Source organism: Elephantulus edwardii, unplaced genomic scaffold (assembly GCF_000299155.1).
Source record: "Elephantulus edwardii isolate Elephantulus edwardi_28Jun2011 unplaced genomic scaffold, EleEdw1.0 scaffold00400, whole genome shotgun sequence".
Taxonomy (NCBI): Eukaryota; Metazoa; Chordata; class Mammalia; order Macroscelidea; family Macroscelididae; genus Elephantulus; species Elephantulus edwardii.
Window position 1 is genome coordinate 1,222,783 of NW_006400150.1, and position 19,730 is coordinate 1,242,512.

The window sequence follows — 19,730 nt, forward strand, 5'->3', positions numbered from 1 at the left end:
TATATTACAATTATATATACTTCAAAGTGAAAGCTATATTCACTTTGAGAAGTGAAGATGACCACTGGACCCTGGTCCCCTAAAACAAAAGCTGACATTCAGAAAAACCATTTGATTTTCTTTTTTTTCAACTCCTTAAAGGTCACGTAGAAGTATAAATGAAGTGTATGGTCATCTCATCACACTGCTGACACCCTGTCTTCTCGTCAAACACTGTGAGTAGCTAGTTGCTTCAAAGATGCTCATGGAGCTTTTTAGGATATTATTTAATAAATGATCAGGAAGAATAGGTTCCACAAGCAAAAGTAAGACAGCCTATTAATAGAAAGGTCAATGAACCATATACCATAAAGCATGGCTGTTCGTGCATCATAAGAAATGCTCTGTCCATGAAATTAAAAGTGATAACTATGTTAGACATCTATCTACTCATGAATGAAAGGCCCTACCAGGAGTCAGTAAAACATGCTGGTGGCATAATCCTCCAGGGAAGGGGCCTGAAGGCTTCAGCTCGTACTGCTGCAGCAGCAATGATGTTCTGCATAAACTAGCTTGCTCAAAATCTGTATTGGTAGAAAATACCATGAAATCTTTTCTACCTGCCAAGTAGTATATTAGATTGTTGTTGTGTACCGTTGAGTCAGAACTGACCCAACGTTGACCCTCCTGCGGGTTTTCAGAGGCAGTTAATCACACAGGAAGAGATCCCTTCTCCTCCCACAGAGCAGCTGGTGGATTTGAACTGCTTGCCTTCGTGACTGCTTCTTGCCACTAGACCATCAAAGTCCTAAAAATCTCATTAGTTCTCTTAACAACTTCTTAAAATAAATGTTGTCATCCATATTTTCTGCATGAGGACATAGGCTCAGCATTAATAACCTGACCCAAGTCATACAACCTCTGTGTGAGCCAGGATCAGAAATCTGTACCCCTAGGCACTGCAGACACATCACTCAAGAGTAGGGAAACTATGGTCAGGAGTGAAGAAAGAAAAGAAGCACAAGTCCTTTCCAGGAAACACTATGGGATGTAAAACAGTATTATAAACAACATAGGTATCTTATCTACGAAATAACAAAAATCCCCTTAAAGATGTTTGCACATATGTCCATGATCATGCAGGCACACACACACACACACACACACACACACACACACACACACACCCCTCTATCTGATGCCAGTCCACCTACTTATTGAACCCTTCTCAATGTCAGAAGTGTTCCACAATGGACAAACTGAAAAGAAACTGGACGCTGTGTCCACCAAGTCTGCATGGGTAACCAGCCTTGGTCACGGGCTCTAAATATTAGCTACATACAGTTGTTTGCCAGTGCCTGGATGTACTTCACACTAGAAGTAGGAAAGGTACTTTAATACTGATTCTTCCTCTTTTTAGTAAATCCCAAACAGATGAACTACACTTTCTTAAAATGTATTAGCTCACAAATACCAGAGATTATCTACATAAAAGCACAATCTCTTGCTGTTATTCCCTGTATTCACCTCAGTAAGTATTTTCCTGCTGTTCACTGCAATAATCAACATTCACAAGGCTCTCTTCTCAATTTTTATTTCTGTTTAAAAGTTGTTCTTTCAATAAAATACTAGGTCTAAGATGTCACAGTGAAAAACTGCATTAGCATGCACACTGAGACATTCTTTTGATTAGACTGATTCTTTAGACTCTTTTCCTATTAAATTTCACATATATTCAAGTATCTGAACTTCCAGAAATAACCCCCGAGATCCTCACATGGACACATCATTTATTAAGATGCAATCTTCTCAGATTATTGGTTTTAGTCTTCAAATATTTAAACTGGTTACACCAGCAGTCCCCAAAGATGTAGGCCTTGTGCTGTCTTCTGGTGGTGGTGCCATCGTGTCAGTTCTGTGAAACTCTGCCCAGTCCAGCACCATTGTCACAGTTTTTGCTATGTTTGAGCCCATTATTGCAACCACTGTGTTAACTCATCTTAATGAGAGTCTTCTTTTTCCCCAGACCTTATACTAAGCATGATGCCCTTTCCAAAGGGATTTGTCCCTCTTGAGAACTCTAAAGTATGTGAGATGAAATTTCTCCATCCTCACTTCTAAAGAGCACTGTGATTAAACTTCTAAGACAGCTTGGGTTTCATTCTTCTGGCAATGCATGGCATATTCAATATCATTTATTAACACCAACTGACATCAAGTCCTCAATCTTCCATATTCACTGTTCAGCTTTTACATGCCATGAACTGAAGTAATTTAAAACATCATGGTCTGGATCAGGTACACCTTAAACCTCAGAGTGAAAAAAAACCCCAAAAAACAAAAAAACCTCAGAGTGATTGTTTTGCTTCTTAACACTTTTTAAGAACCATGTGTACCCCAATGAACACATCATTTGATTTCTTGAATGGCTATTTCCCTGAACACAGATGATGGATCCAAATAAAATTAAATCGTTGACAACTTCATCTTTTCCCTATTTATTATGATGCTGTTTATTAATCCAGATGTGAGGATTTTTCTTAAAATTGAAGTGTAATTCATACTGAGTACCTGATTGAGGCCATGGTCTGCTCAATTGCTTGCTATGCATCAGACAGTTGGACAATGACTATAGATGACAGAAGAACAATATATGTCTTTGAGTTGTGGTGTTGAAGAGCACTGAACATCCATGGATTGCCAAAAGAACAAACAGGTCTCTCCTAAGAACAGTGAAACCAAGTTGCTCCTTGAAGGCAAACATTTTGAAATCCTGTCTCACATACGCTGGGCATGTTGCCAAAAGGAACCAGTTCTTGAAGAAGGACATCATCCTTGGGAGGAGAAAGGTTCAGGTCAGGAGACAAAGAGCTTGGCTGAGCTGAATTGACAGTGATTGTGGGTACAGGGGGAGGTGTTATCAGAGAAAGAGAGATTAGCTCAGGATAGGACAGAGTTCAGAGCTATTGTTTATTAGGTCGCTATGAGTGACAGTCAACTCGAGACTCAGAAGCACATAACAACAACTACAATACTTCATACTAAGGCCTGGAGTCTTCAATCTTCATCAGTAAATAGTTCAAGATGTTTTCCTTTTCAACAAGCAAGGTTTTATCATTTGTATAACCCAGGTTGTTTTCAGTCTACCTCCAGTCCTGATACTGAGTTCTTCCTATAATCCAGTTCTTCAAATTACTATCTCAGCATACAGATTAAATATGGTGAAAGCATACAACTCTACAGCATACCTCTCCTGTTCCAACCATTATCTCTTGGTCTCATGTGGAGATTCTGAAAAAGCAAAATTAAATTTTGTGGAATTCTCATCTCTTGGTATTCTATCAGTTCCCAGACCCTTATGCAGCTTATCAATCCCACTGGTGCTTGATCAAACGCTACTTCCTGAAATGGCTGAACAAATTCTTTTTGGTACAGTATTTACATATTCTTTTCATGCTTTATGCATTGTTCAGCATTTTCCCCACAGACTCTTTAAGTATTGTAAAAAGATGTTTGATTTCTTTTCTTCAGTTATTTCAACCACAGAAACATCAAGTATGTTCTTCCCTTTTAGTTTTATCATTCTATGTCTTTTCACATTTAATTATAATACTGTTTTCTTGAGTTGCCTTTTAAAATCTGCTCAGCTCTTATTTCTTCCTTTGGTTTTAGCTACTCCACATTCAAAAGCAAACGTCAGAGTTACTTCTGGTACCCATTTTGGTTTTTTCTTTCTAATGATCTTGTGCTTTCTTCATAAGTTGTTCTCACTGTTAAGTGCTGTCGAGTCAACTAGGACTCATAGTGATCCTATGAACATTAGCTCTGAACTCTGCCCTATCCTAAGCCAATCCCATTGACACAACTGCCACAGTCACTGTGTCAATCCACCTCTTTCAGGGTCTTTCTCTCCTGCACTGACCCACCAACCTTCTAAACATAATGTCCTCTCCAAAGATTGTTCCCTCCTGCCAACATTCCCAAAATACAGGAGGTAGAGTTTCAAAATCCTTGACTCTAGGAGCAATCTGTTTCACTCCAGGACAAACTTGTTTGTTCTCTTGGCATTCACGGTATATTCAATACTCTTCTGTGGCACAACTCAAAAGTATCAATTCTTCTTCTGTCATCCATAGTCACTACCCAGTTCTCTTATGTACAGCAAGTAATTGAGAAAACCATGGCCTGCCTCAGGTGCTTCTTAGTCTCTAGGCTGACACTGTTGCTCTTTAACACTCTGGAGAGGTCTCTGGCAGCAGAGTTTCCCAATGCGACCCATCCTTTGATTTCCTGACTGCGATACCAAGAGTAATGATTCTGGACCCAAGCAAGATGAAATTGTAAACAACTTCAATCTCTTCTCCAGCTATCATAATGCTACCAATCGGCCAGGTGGTAAAAATCTTTGTTTTCTTGATGTTGAGATACAACCCATATTGAAGACTATAGTCCTTGACCTTCACAGCAAATACTTCAGGTCCTTAGTTTCAGCCAGCATGGCTGTGTCATCTGTATAATACAGGTAGGTAATGAGTCTTCCTCTAATCTCCCTTGTACCCACTTACCACCCTTTAAACCAATTAACTGATGATCCTGTGTTTCATGACTATCTCCCTCACTACTACAAGCACCATTAGATTAATATGATCTGCCTTGCTCATCTTAAAGACCTCAGTGCCAGGTTAATGTACACCATAGAGTCATTCTCAACATGTATTCGGAGACTGATTTGATTTCTTGATCTCCTGACACCTGCTGAAGTGATATTATTGTTAGCTGCTATCAGCTTGACTACCCACCATGGTGACTATGTGTTAAAAGTGACTTACAATGGACTTCAGCATATCAGAGATGCTGAGGATGGCACAGGTTCGGTCAAAGTTTAGGTTTATTGTTCACAGGGTCACTGAGTTGTAGCCAATCTGACAGCACCTAACAATACCACAGTAACAGCAGAATTTTGCCTGTTCTGCATCTTCTTCATAAGGGCTGGTGTGCTTGAGGGCACTGATTTGTTACCTGGGTGCCCATCTTACTGAAGATTCACCTCTACTAAACAGGACTCTCTTTTAGTCCTTTCCTAGCTAGTGATCTTTCCTGATGATGTGACCAGAGGAAGCAAAGGAGTACCCTAACTGTATTTCTTCAAGAGCTGATTAAACGAGTGAGTCAAAAAAAGTACACTAAATAATAAATATGCTGAGATTTATGCACTTACTACTTTTTTCAAATTATGTGGCTGCTGTGATTAATAAAATATAAATTCAATGAAAAGTTCTGCTAAATTCATGGTTGCTTCTTGCTGTTTATTTTCTTAACTGAAGAACACCAGAGATTCATCTGCTGTACTTCTATCACAGAGGATCCCCCTACAACCTAAATTGTACTAACAGTAGTCCTCATACTTATGCACCATTCAATAAAAGAGTTTCAAGACATCCCCCTAATTATGCCTATTGTTAATAAATTGTTCCTCAATTCATGCCAGTAAAGCAAGCCGCTGCTTATGTCCCTGAGTTGAAAATGCTCGCAACTACAAAGCCCTTTTCTGTCATTATCTTTAAGAATCCCCAAAAGTGTCATGTTCTAGTATCCACAGCTAAAAGCATAGTTAATTCACACGTCCCTTCAAAAAGCACTGAGTGAATCCTCACTGATTTTATTTTATTCAAATTTCACAGAGGAACACTAACCATTTTTCCCCATCACTCATGAAGTTTACAGAGGAACACTGAACATTTTTCCTCATGAACCATGAAGTTTTTCCCTGATTAAATATCTAGAGGTTTGAATACCATAATTCACAACAGACAAAATAAATATACAGATAGTCATCCTTCAATCAAAGGTATAGCTATTTTCATAGATGCTACTTTTTCCTCATTCTTCAATACAATTACTGAAATTCTATTAATAAATCTGAGACACTGTGTAGGGTAAACAGACGAAATTCTGCTCTTGGAATACAGTTCTGCTACCCTTCCATTTGTCCAGACCCCAAATTCACAGTCTGGAGAAACAGAAAGCACAGATCAGGTATGACTTATTGAAACAAAAAGTCACAAACCACCTCTAACTCTCATGTGTCTGATACTAAGTACATAAAAACTAAAATTACTGCCATATGAAACTACTGCCTTTAAGCCAACAAAAGGTGGTGGCAGTAGTTGATGGGGGCTGTCAAGCTGATTCAACCCAGAGATCCCACGTGACAAAACAGAACTGCACCAAAGGCTTTTCTAGGAACAAATGGCCACTCTTTCTCCTTTAAGAATGGGTAGGTGGGCTCCAATCACTAATGTCTGTGTCAACAGCTAAGCACCTAATCATTGAGCCACCAGGAATTATACAAAAAACATAACGAGCTGATGTAAGTATGTGAATCCTCTAAGTTTGTACAAATAATGGCACAATAAAATAAAGTATAAAACTGGTCTGATACTGTATAAGACCATTATTGTAGAAAGATGACTAGTAAAATGTGTGTGAGGCTCCAAGAGAGGGGAAGGTAGGAACAGAGAGGTGAGAATGGGCATGGGGGAATCAAGGGTCTCAAATTTGATGCGTGGAGGGAGGGGTGGATAAAGGAAATAAGAAAAATCCAGCAGGAATCTGGAGTGACAAGGCAATGGTGAGCATTGTTCAATGTTGATTAATTTTATAAAATATAATGAATGACAATGATTATATGAAACAATGTGAATGAAGGATAGCGTGAAACACAATCTATACGAACTTTGTAAGCAAATCAACATAAAATTTAAAAATTCTTGTTTATTTATTAAAAAGATATTTTAAATGAGCAAATCATTAATTTTACAAAATTCTGTCATTCTATCTCTAGCCTCATTCCTGTCACCAAGGCCCTGTTTTCCAGTTACCTGTCTTTTCCTTTGTTTTCAACTCTTGCATTCAAATCACCAGTGAAGACTAATGCACCAACAGTTTTTAGTGATTGGTGTATATATTTGAATAATAATTGTATTAACAGGCCTTCCTTGTATACACGTGTATAATATCCTATTACAGCACTATACTTCAGGACAGGTTTTGAAATGTTATTTTTTTTCTTATTAATATTACACCATTCCTCTTAAATTTGTCATTCCCAGCAAAATAAATAATTATGACTTTCTGATTTTAAAAAAAAACAACTGGTCAAAGATTGTTGACATTAACCAGATATATTTTAACCTACTTTTACAAGATTTCACCCTCTGTAAAAAAAAAAAAAACAAAAAACCAAAAAAACCAAAACAACACCACACAAAAACCCCAACAGTTAGCACTGCAATAACATCTTATTACTTGAAGTTGGTTATTTTTCAAACCTGATACAATAAGTTACTGTAAAGAACTCTGGGAAAAAAACTCCCAAGACATACCCTAAACGAAAACTAGCTCATTGTCATCAAGGCGTTTCAACTCACTGACTCCTCATCAGTTTTCTGAAGCTGCAAATTGTTAACTGGAGGAGATTGACCATCTTTCTTCTGTGGTACAGCTATTAGATTCAAACCAATGGAGAAGCACAACCTTTGAGTTGTGCAACTCCATCAGAGAGCCTTAAGACAGACTTAACAATTTAAAAGCTAAGTGAGTCTAGGGTCCATTTTATGGTTGTATTAAACCATTTCACATCCAGTGTCATGCTTTAGGATAACCAATTATACATTACCAATGTCTCCTATAGTGGCAAGAAGTTGCGCTGCAATCCTGAAGGCACAGGGTTTGAAGTTACCAGCTGCTCTGCAAGAGGAGGATGGACAATCTCCTCCCATGTGATTAACTGCCTCTGAAAACCTGCCGGAGGGTCAGCTATGGGTCGGTTCCCACTCTATGGTGTACAACAACATTTGTTGTTATTGTTGTTGTTGTCGTTGTTATGTGCCGTCGAGTCGCTTGCGACTCATAACGACCCTATGTACAACAGCCCTAAACTCTGCTCTGTCCTGTGCCAATCACACTGTCTCTGACACTCCCATCCCAATTACCCCAGTCACTGAATCAATCCACCTCATAGAAGGCCTTCCCCTCCTGCGCCGTCCCTCCACCCTCCCAAGCAAGATGTCCTTCTCCAAGGACCGGTCCCTCCTCACAACATGTCCAAAGTATGTTAGAGGGAGCCTCAGAATCCTCGCCTCCAAGGAGCCACCCGGTTTAACCCTTTCCAGGACGAATCTGTTTGTTTTCCTAGCAGTCCATGGTATTCTCAGCACTCTTCTCCAGCACCACAGCTCAAAGGCATCAATTCTCCTTCTATCCTCCTTGGTCACTGTCTAACTCTCCGATGCATAACAAGTGATTGTGAAGACCATGACCTGTATCAGATGCACCTTAGTCTCCAGAGAGACACCATTGTTCTTCAGTACTTTGGAGAGGTCCCTAACAGCAGACTTTACCATGGCAATGCGCCTTTTAATTTCCTGTCTACTGGTGCCAAGAGTGTTGACTGTGGAGCCAAGCAGACTAAAGCTGTGTACAATCTCAATCTCTTCACCATCCATCCTGATGCTGCCAATTGGTCCAGTGGTGAGAATCTTTTCTTCTTGACATTGAGCCTCAATCTATATTGGAGGCTGCAGTCCTTGACGCTCTGCAGCAGGTGCTTCAGGTCCTCCTCAGTTTCAGCAAGCAGGGTTGTGTCATCTGCATAACACAGATGGTTGATAAATCGTCCACCAATCTTGACCCCACATTTCTCCTCATAGAGCCCAGCCTCCCGGATAATCTGAAAACTGGGAATAAACTAACCATGCACAGCTTCAAGTTCCCTAAAAATGGGCAGCAAAAGATAGCAAATTAATTATGTACAGATAAAGTTACAGGACAAACCAAGCTCAAACAGGCATTTCACAAAATTGTTATCACAACTTTATCTTTACTTAGCTATCAATACTCTATAGGGTTCCCTGGTGGCACCGCCTGTAGGGAGGTGCACTGCTAACTCAGAGGTAGTCCCTTTCTGGTGGATAAAATGCACCACCAACTCCAAGGGAGAAAGATGAGCAGTCTCCTCCCATGCAATTTACTTCCCCAGAAAATCCACTACAGGATTCTGACTCCAAAGCATTGGCTTTGACTTTTTTAACAAACATCTATGTGTAAGGAGGGGACTCTGGTGGGTTTATGATTAAAAATAAGTGCACTGCCAAGCCAAGGCAGGTGGTTTGTATCCACTGAGAGAAAGAAAGGTAATCTCCTGCTGAGCAATTTACTGCCTGTGAAAACTCGCTGGAGGGTCAGCTTTGAGTCAGCTCCAACTTGATACACAACTAAGTGTTGGGGTTAAATGAAGTAGCATAATTCCTAACAACTCTATTTTATTATTCACACATTCTGGTGCTGTTGAGTTGAGCATGACTTATAGAGATCCTATGAACAAAAGACCTAAACCCTGTTCTGTCCTGCACCATCCCCACACTTTCTGACTCTCAAGAGACCACTGCAACAGTCACCGTCTCCCAATATCATGTCCCTTTCCAAGGAATAGAACCTCCTAGCAACATGTCCAAAGTATGTGAAGCAAAGCCTCATCATTCTTGCTTCCAAAGAGCACTCAGGCTGCACCCTCTCCAAGACATATCTGTTCATTCTTTTGGCTATCCATGTTCATTGCTCTTCTCCAACACCATAGCTCAAAGGTATCAGTTCTTACACAGACACACACACACAAATAATAATAAAAAAATTTTAAAAAAAAAGCTATCAGTTCTTTTTCTGTCATCCTTATTCATTCATTGTCCAGGTCTCTGATGCATAGCCAATAATCAGAGGTAAGAAAATGATGGTTTATAGAAGTCAAATGATCCACAAACCCACGCTCTGTTTTGATAGCAAAACTATGAAACAAACCCAGGTCTTTCCACTAACCTAAGTGTTCCCGAATGGTATTCCTGAACCTTCTGGAATAGTATTTATAATGCTGGTCTTTTCTAAGATAAGGATTTATAGCTTTCATCATTTCATCAAAGAGGCCCAATCTATTGTCAACTAGTCCATTTAGCCTCACAGTGACCTTACAGGACAAGAACAGGATTGTTTCATGAGATTTTTTTTTTCAAGGCTGTAAATCTTTAAATAAACATACTGCTTCCTCTTTCTCCCAGAGCACTCCTGAGTCAAACTGCCAATCTTTAGTTTCCATTCAATGCTTATTCTATTGTGCCACCAGGTCCCCCTCACAGAAGTGTTTATTTCCCCCAAAAGGTTAAGAACCACTGCTGGTGTCAGAAAAGAAAGTGGGCCCTGATTTCAAATATTTTCACCAACACTACCACCTCTCTCCTTCTGTGGGAGAAAAAAAATTTCCATATTTTTAGTTTTGCCTAAAAACCCTCAAAGTAAACCAAGATTTCCACTCCTGGTCAATCTCTAGCACTTACTGCCACAGTTTGAGCTGCACAGTAAGTTATAACACTGTATTGGTATACATCCAATTCTGAGTTTTCACAAATATTGATCAATGTTATTTATTTATTCCACACTCCAAAATAAGCCAATCCTTATCACACTCTCTGTGAAAAACACTATTACTATTTACTCTGCTTCAGAGAAAGTAAAAACACTGTTGTTCTGAGATCAGGCAATAAATCTGCCACAGACCTAGAATCAAAAGTGAAATAAATCCCATTCTCCCACCTAGAATCTACAAAACACAACCCTTAACTACAAGCATCCTCCTAGTGTGATAGAACACACAGGGCAAGGGATTCATCATTAAGTTAGAGGAAAGCTCGAGTTTCCCGTGACAAGGGCGTTTAACTCTGAAAGTTACAATTCTCACACACATGCCTGGCACCTTCAAAGGGAGATATAACCAGCCAGGAACACTGGTAGTACAGCGATTAGCCATCTCTGCGAGCTATATTGCTGATCGGAAATAGGGCTTGGACTGCTACAGAAGACAGAAACTTAAGCCCATGGTAAACCAGTTCAAACTCCTTCTTTACAGACTCTATCAACTGAACCTCAGAGAAACAACTAGTCTCATAGTCATCCAGGTCTCATTACTCAAGAGCAGAGGCAGTTTTACAAAGCAGGTCTGCAAACAACTGTCAAGCATCCTGCCTTCTCACCAGTATTAGGCAATGGGTTATGGTTACTGCCAAGGGATTGGTTATGACCAGCTAAGTTCTGTTCCAACGCTGCCAGGCTAGAACTTGCCTCCTCTGACCTGTGCCAGATCCAGTCTTCATCTCCAGGGTGGGGTCCCAAGGGGCGACTGCCAGGCACCGGTTTCAGCTTGCTTCTTCTGAGGGGCAATGCCAAATTACTTACTAAAGCTAACCCCATCAGAGAAGAGGAAAATCTCATTTTGGATCTGAGGAATTAATTTCACAACTAGGCTATCCTCGGGTGATGTTTTATTTATGTCCCAGCCTGATCAAGATGACTTTCTTTACAAGAAGAGTCCAAAGCCAACAATCTGAAAGACATGAAAGACTTTAAGCTTCTGTCCTGTCCTCCAAAGACAGGAGGTAAAGCCACCAAAAGCAGCCAGGAGGATAGGATATCAAAACTGTATGCCCAGTGACTCCAAACGCGACCCAAGGTTAACAGAGGTACAGTTAACTCCAGTAAACCAGGATTGACACAGTGGGGCATGCCCTGTTTGGTTTGGCGACCAGCGCACATCCAGACACCCAGGCTGGGGGATGGGGGAGAATATGAATAGGAGCTGCAGACGCGCGCCTGCATCACCCGCTGAAAGCCAGGAGTGCTCCAGTGATGGGTTAGATACGGACGCCACCTCAGCTCACCAAAACCACCAGAAAGCGAGCACACTCGCCCCCAAGCCCTGCCCCGGCCCCATCCTATCCCCAACACACGCCGCCCAAGGGCTAACATCTTATTCTCTCTTCGGAGAATAAGATGTTAGATGTGGGGGACATGCAAGACAAGACGTCCACCTAACATTCATTAAGAAACTGACAGAGACTGATAGAGACATGAGTTGTTTTGCTATTATGACATTTGAAAGAGTGGACAATTGGGCAGCACATGTAGACAGACGCACTTGGAGGTAAGAGCCACGGGGTCAGTGGCCAACGCGGAGACTGGAGCAGTATGTCTGGAGTGGTCGGTCCCCCGCTGCCTCCAGGCTAAGACGCGCCCCTCGTCCCCGCCCGCGCGCAGGGTGGAGAGGTGTGGGCCACCAGCAGCCGGGACCCTGAGGGGGCAAAGTTAGGAAAGAAGGCCCACCTCCTCGTCCTGCTCCTCCTGGGATGCGCCGCTGCCCCGAACTGCGGGCGGCGCGGCTCCTCCGAGGGGCAGCGGCGGCGGTAAAGCAGCTCCGCGCTCTGGGTCCCCGCGCGAGGAAGCCCACACGGCGGACGGCTGGGCACCCAGGGCGCCGCCCGGCGGCCGAAGCTGCTCGCGGGAAAAGCGGCCAGGCTCCCCTTCCTCCGACAGAGTTTCTGAGCCAGAGGAGGACTCCGCCGAGGAAGCGCCCGGCGAGGGCACAGCAGGCGCCGCAGGGGCGGGAGTCCGGGCGCCGTAGCTGCTACAGCTGCGGGGCACCGGCTCCGGCGCCTCCGAAACTTTCTCCCCCATTTCCTTCTCCGACCCAAAGTGCAGCCCCAGGGGCTGGGGTCGCAGCGTGCACTCAGAGTCTCCACCGAGAACCGCAAGCTGCACGGCTCCGGCTCACTATCGCTCCCGGGCTGCGGGGAGCCCCGCCGGCGGCTACATGGCCTCGGCGGGGCCGCAGGAGCGCGCCGCCAAGTTAGCAGCCGCCGGAGCCCGGCGACCGACGAGGGCTCCCGCGCGCGGGGACATGCTGACTTGGGTCCGTGTCCTGCGCGCTCCGCAGACGAACCGCGCTGCACCCCAGCCGCGGGGACTGCGGCTTCTCCGGCGAAACCTGCCTCCGGGACAGAGCGGGGCCGGCGGAAAAGACGAGCAGCGCGGGGAACCAATGGCAGGGCAGGCGCGCCGGTGGGCGGAGGCTGCAACGCCCCCAGCCGCGTGGGCGTCAGGTAGGGGGGCGGGGCCGAGGCGCAGACCCCCGAGTCCTTCCAGAGCGCAGGGCCTGGGGTCCTGGAGCAAGACGTGAAGCTCGACTGTGAAAGTGGACTCTGGAGCCTGAGCCCACAGCTGGCGCTCTAGTTTAGCTGGGGAGTAGCTGGAGGATCTTGGGACCTTGGAAAGAGGTGACGGAGGGGGTGTGGGACCTTGGAGATGAACTGGACTTTATCTTGAAAAAGTGAAATGGAGGAAACGGACCAGAAGTTACATGGCTTTAGGGGGAAAGAGACACAATAGGACGCACCAGCGTGCTGAACCAGGAAAACGGGAAGGGGAAAGCTTCGTGATCTTAAGGATTCTAACCTAGCTGAGTTCCAAACCCCTGGTTTTCTATAGAAACTCCCAGGACGTCAGCCTCAAGTGAAAAAGGAAAAATGAATAACTATTTTGGTTGATTATAGGTAGAATTAGAGCAAAAGAATCAAAAGCTTCAGCAGTATCACTGGCTTAGACAACCTTGGGAGTTTCCAAAACTGTTTTTCTGTCTTTTTTTTTTTTTTTTTTTTTGTCTATTTATGACCTTAAAAGTTAGAGATATGTTGGAGATGAAAATAACAGATGAAGTTCTTGTATTTAGTAGGAAAAAGGAATGCGCCCAGGCAGAGTCCCAAACACTCGGCACACACACAAAAAGTTAAATTAGTAAGGACCCCTGGCTGTCACTCCCCCTCAGCTCAGTGAAGGCTCAGAACAGTCGACCTTTCCTGTTTACTTTCTTTTGGGCTGGAATTATAAACTAGCAAGCTCCAAAAAAAAAGGTGATTCGTTTCCCTAATATTTAAAAAGTTGGAGAAAGATCTTTCATCCAATGGAACCATTTTAAGGCCTCATCCCTTAGACTTTACAAGGCAGACCCGAGTGATTAAACAAAACACTAAAAAATAGATTCATAGCTGACTCTCCAGTGGGTTTCTGAGGCTGTAAATAACCAGAGATTTCCCATCTTTCTCTTGCTTTGTTGCTGGTGGATTCGAGTGAACAGAAAGGACTGGACTTCAGATTAGCAGCACAACTCCCTCCCAACTATGCCACCAGAGCTCCTTCTGGGTGACAAGATTATTTTAATTTCTTAGGAAACCAGAATTCAGCTCAGCAGTGGAAATAAATGATTCACTTGCCTTCAGCTTCAGTCCTGTTCTGAGCTCTGGCTCGGTGGCCGAGGATATAAATTCAACTAGATTCAATTCCACAGATGTTGATTGAGATGTATGCCAGGTGCTTGCGGGGATGCAAAGATGAATAAAACAGGGCACCTACCCTTGAGGAGCTTATGGTCAATTGAAAGATTGATACCACATAATATAGCTCCATTATTAATTTTTAAAGGCTCTGGTTAATGCTACAGGAAATAATGTGACTTGGGAGAAAGGAGAGAGTTGCAGAATAAGTAGCAAATCCTCGAGAACAAGAGTCTTCAAGAATTTTAGATTTCTCTTTGTCAGTACAGCCTTGCCAAAGGTCCTTAAGAACTGAAGGGCTTGGGTAAAAACCCCTTCAGCTAATGAACTCTTTTATGTTATCACTGTATTTACAAATGATGCATCATATGAAGTACTTCATCATATTGGACAGCAAGCTTTATCCTGAGCAGATTCTTCCTCCCCTCAAAGATGAAAGGGAAGGAAGCACCGAGACTGCATTGCCATAGACAGCCACAAGGCAAAACGGACTCTAGCTGTCAGGCTTACATTTTGACACTTCAGAACGATCCATGGGGATACAATTTCAGTGACTTAACTAAGCCTCGAAGAGAAAGCTGCAGAGACAGCACAGTGGGGGCAGTCTAAATCCAACCCTGGGTTGCCCAATTGCTCTCCTAGTCTGGAGCACTGGTCTTTATCTGTGCCCCTATGTGGTTGATTTGCCACAGTGGAAGTGAAATGATCACTTGAGCAGGCCATTCACATGAAAGAGGAGGTGGGGCTGCTTTTGAACGTAGTGAAAGACACAGTGATGACATGGTCTGGATTATGAACAGTGAGAATAATAATAGGTGGGATAGCCCTAAACATCTTCCATAGTTGATATCATTTAAGTCTGCCAACAATCTCATTAAATACATATCTATCAGCTCCAATTTATATTACAGATTAAGAAAATGAGACCCTGCATAGTCAAATAATTTGCCAGGATTAGACAGAGAAGGGGGAGGAGGAGGGCCTGCAGTTTGAACTTTGGCAGTCTAGTTCTAAAATGTTCTTTTTTCCCCCTTTTTCTTTTTTCTCCCTCCTCGTATTTATTATTGTGATTGGGGTGAAAGCTTATAGAACAAATTAGTTTTCTATTTAGGAATTTAGACACATTTTATTTCATCTAATTGAACACAATTCCCTCAAGGAAACAGTAATTTACCCACTTCTTGCTTCAGTTCCCCATATCTCTATCCATTTGTCCTTCTCTCCTGATCCTTTCTGTGTTCTGAACTTTGTTTTGGGACAAATGTTGCCTTTTTTGGTCTGACATAGTTGGGAGATTTTTTTTTTCTAAAACATTTCATATAATGATCCCAAATGTACATACCAGAATCATCACTGAATCAACCCCCACACGTATTTGACTCTATTGGCTTTCCAAGACAGTAAATCTTTACAAAAGGAAACTGTGCTAACTTTCTTCATCAGAGCAAAACTACCTTTGGTTAGTAGTTGCCACTTTAACCACTGCATCACCAGCAGTCCATACATAAATATATAGTTGTTGTTGTTGTTAAATGTCCTTGAGTCAAGTAGAAATGATAGCAACCCTCTGAACCAAAGATGTCAACATTGTCCTACCCTGCATCATACTCACCTACATCCTGCTTCATTGAGCTTATTAACATAATTTCTAAATCAGTACATCCCTTTGAGAGTTCTCCTTTTTCTCTGATCCATGACCTTTTCTTGAAAGATATCTCTCTTATTTCAAGGACTGGTACCTCCTGATAACATACATGCTTGTAGTATGTGAAACAAAGTTTTATTACCATCTCCATCTTCAAGGAGCATTCTGGTTTCACTTCCTCCAAGTCAAGCTTGTTTCTTAAACACTTTTTTGCCAACACTATCCTTAAAAGTCATCCATTATCTTTCGGTCATCCAAATTCATTATCCAACTTTCAGAAGCATAAGAAGCAATTGGAAATACCATGGCTTACATCAAGTGCACCTCAGTCTTTAAACTGATATCCTTGCTCTTTAGCATCTTAAAGAGGTCCTTGATAGCAGATTTTCCCAATGCCTCATGACTTGATTTATTGACTGCTCTTACCAAGGATGTTGATTGTGGATCTATGTAAAATGAAATCATAGACAACTTCCAGTCTTGAACATACCATGGACTATCAAGAAAACAAATTGGTCTGTCTTGGAGAGAGTGAAACCAAGTCTTTCCTTAGATATTAGGATTTTGAAGCTCCGTCTCACATACTTAGGTCCCGTGGCCAGCTCAGAAAGGTGGAGGGAAAGCGTAGGAGAGGAAGACTCCAGATAAGATGGATTGCTAGAGTAACTGGGGCAATAAGGGTTGGTGTGTCAGAATTAGTGAGACTGGCTCAGGACAGGAAAGGGTTCAGAGCTGCTGTACTTAGAGTCACTATATGTCACAGGCAACTCAATGGCACATAACAACAAAAATATACCATATTGGTTGTTTTATATTTAAGCCTCTTGTTTAGAGCCAACAAGACCTTGGGGAAGGCCTTTGTATTTAAAAGTCATTTGTTACTATATTTTGGAGGAACATTCTTCTAAATGGTACAGCACTCTTTTGTCAATATGCTGTACTGAGGTAACCTGGGGTTGCTGTGTTGCTGAACTTTGTGCCATTGGGATGTCAAGTGCCATAATGATTATGCTTAGTGAACAATGTTTGGTGGAGCTCCCAGTTTAAAACAGGTTTGGAAGCAGGAGTGGCATCCACTTCCTAAACAACATGCCTCTGGAAACACTAGGAACTTTGATAAGTGATGATAGTTATAGAAAGGCTTAAGGACCTTTGTTCATAGGATTACTATGAGTCGTGCTTGACTGGACAACAATCAACAACAACAACATCACAATGTTACCTATTGGTAGAAAAGTGAGGATTTTTGTTTTCTTGATGTTGAGATGTGATTGATATTAAAGACTGTAGTCCTGTATCTTCTTCAGTAAGTGCTTCAAGTCTTCACTTCTGTAAGCAAAATTGTGTTTTCCACATAACACATATTATTGATGAGTCTCCCTTCAATTCTAATATTGCATCCTTCTTCATATATCCATCTTCTCAAACTATTTGCTCAACATACAAACTGAATAAATAGGGAGAAAGAGTATAGCCCTGGCACATACCTTTCCTAATTTAAATTCATGCAGTATTCTTTTCTGGTCAATATATAGGTTTCATATGAGCATAATTAAATGTTCTAGTAATCTCCTTGTTTTCAATGATATCTATAATTTGTTATGATTCACATAATCAAATGCAACAAGTAAACATCTTTCTGGTATTCTTTGCTTTTAGCCAAGATTCATTTGACATTAGCAACAATATCCCTTGGCATGGTCCCTTCTGAATCCAGCTTGAATTTCTAACAATTTCCTGTTTCAGTCCTTTTTTTAAAAAAAGAAAACTTCAACAAGATTTTACATGTGTGTGATATTGTTAATATTGTTCAATTATTTCCCATACTTTGTTGGATTGCCTTTATTTGGAATGGGAACAAACATGTATCTCTTCCAGGCAGCTGGCCAGATAGCTGTTGAACCCTAAAGATTAAGAAATAGAGGATTTCTGTGAAATTTGCCATCTGCAATTAACCAAACATGCAATAAAGATGCTTTAATAATAACTGATGACTGGAATGCAGAAAAGGGAAGCAAAGAAGAAGGACAAGCAGTTAGAAAATATAAACTTGTGGCAGAAATGGGGCTGGAATGTGAATGATAGAGTTTTATACTATCAATTATTTATTCATTGCAAATACCTTCTTAGGAAACATAAACATTGGCCATATAAAAACGCATCTGTGGAAAGGGTTGATGGAGAAACTCAGTATCAGCAGTGAAAGCAAGACTGGCTGTGGAACAGACCATATCAGCAAGTTCAAATTAAAGGTGGAAAAAGAAGGTTAAGTTCATGAGAACCAAAATATGACCTTGAGTCTAGAACAGCTAACTTTAAAAAAACCATTTCATCAAAGAGAAGAATGAAACGAACTGGAGGGTAGGTGTGGGCAGGGAGAAAAGTGCAACAATGAATGAATGGAAATCCCAAATCTCTGCAAATTTTCATTAAAATTAGTGATAATAATAATAAAAATTTCAAGGATATATTAGATGCATTGAACACTAATGACAAAAAAATGTTGTTGTTGTTATGTCACCGAGATGCCTATGACCCATAGTGACCCTCTGTACAACAGTTCAGAACCCTGCTCTATCCTGTAACAATCTTATTGTCTCTGACACACCTATCCTCATTACCACAGACACAGAACCAGTCCATCTCATCTAGGATATATAAACTTGTGAAATAATATCAAGAACATCATCCATGCAAAAAGCAAAAGGTTGTTACAAAAACAAGGGGAAAAGAATAAACTGGATGTCAGAAAAAACTCTGAAACTTTCACTAGAATATAAAGAAGCAAAAACAAAAGCAAGAAATACTGAAGATTATTATTATGTTGTTGTTCTTAGGTGCTGTCAACTCAATGACTCATAGTGACCCTATTAACAAAAGATCTGAACCCTGTGCCATCTTCACACTTACTGACACACAAGAGGCCATTGTATTTCAATGGGCAGCTCAAGGAGGCAAAATAATGAAAACAATACATGTGAAGAGCTGGGGTTAGAAGAACATGCTCAGTTTCAAGTTGAAAGAAATTAGTAAACCCAAGCCTCAAATTGCAATACTGATGGTTTCTGTATGTAAAATAAAGAAAGATGCAAAAAGTATAAAAGTAAGATGGAAAGAAAACACAAAATCACTTTACCAAAAATAACTGATTGGCATTAAACCATTTCAGACAGTAGCATATGATCAAGAACGAATGATAATGAAAGAAGAAGTTCAAGTTACACTGAAGGCATTTGGGGGGAAAAAATAAGGCCTTTTAAAATTTTAAACACCAAAAGTGTTTTAGACTGAAACTCCTGACACATATCTATACACACAAATAAAATTTAATAAAATAATACCCTCCAGTATGCAATGGAGTTGAATCCAGAACACTTGATTGTGAAACCTATACTTGGACCAGGAAGTAGTCCTCAGAACAGAGTAGGGAAACACTGCATGGTTCAAAAGTCAGGAAAAGAGTGTGCCAGGGATCAATCCCATCTCCATACCTTTTCAATCTATATGCAGAAAAGATCATTTGGGAAGCAGGGATTTATGAAGAAAAATGTCGCATCAGAATTGGAAGAAGACTTATCAAAAGCCTACATTATGCAGATGACACAAGGTTGCTTGTTAAAAACGAAGAGAAGCTGAAGTGCTTGCTGCAGAAGGTCAAGGACTGTAGTCTTAAATATGGAAGTTCAACGTCAAAAAGACAAAGATTCTCATCACTGGGCCAACTGGCAGCACCAAGATAGATGAGAAAGAGATTGAACTTGTTAACAATTACAACTTGCGTTGCTCCACAATCAACAGTCTTAGCACTAGCAGTCAGGAAATTAAAAGACAAATTGCACTGGGAAAATCTGCTTCAGTGACCTCTCCAGAGTACTGCTGAAAAGCAACAATGTCAGTCT

General features: G+C 41.4%; 1 protein-coding gene across 1 annotated transcript in view; it reads right to left on the bottom strand.

Moving 5' to 3' along the window:
- The window catches only part of MAST4 (microtubule associated serine/threonine kinase family member 4), a 978,185-nt gene extending 965,651 nt beyond the window's left edge, over positions 1-12,534 (bottom strand). The window contains exon 1 of the mRNA XM_006902373.1: positions 12,184-12,534. Within this exon, the coding sequence (XP_006902435.1) occupies positions 12,184-12,534 (351 nt within the window). The remainder of the gene's footprint in view (positions 1-12,183) is intronic.
- Positions 12,535-19,730: the final 7,196 nt, after the last annotated feature.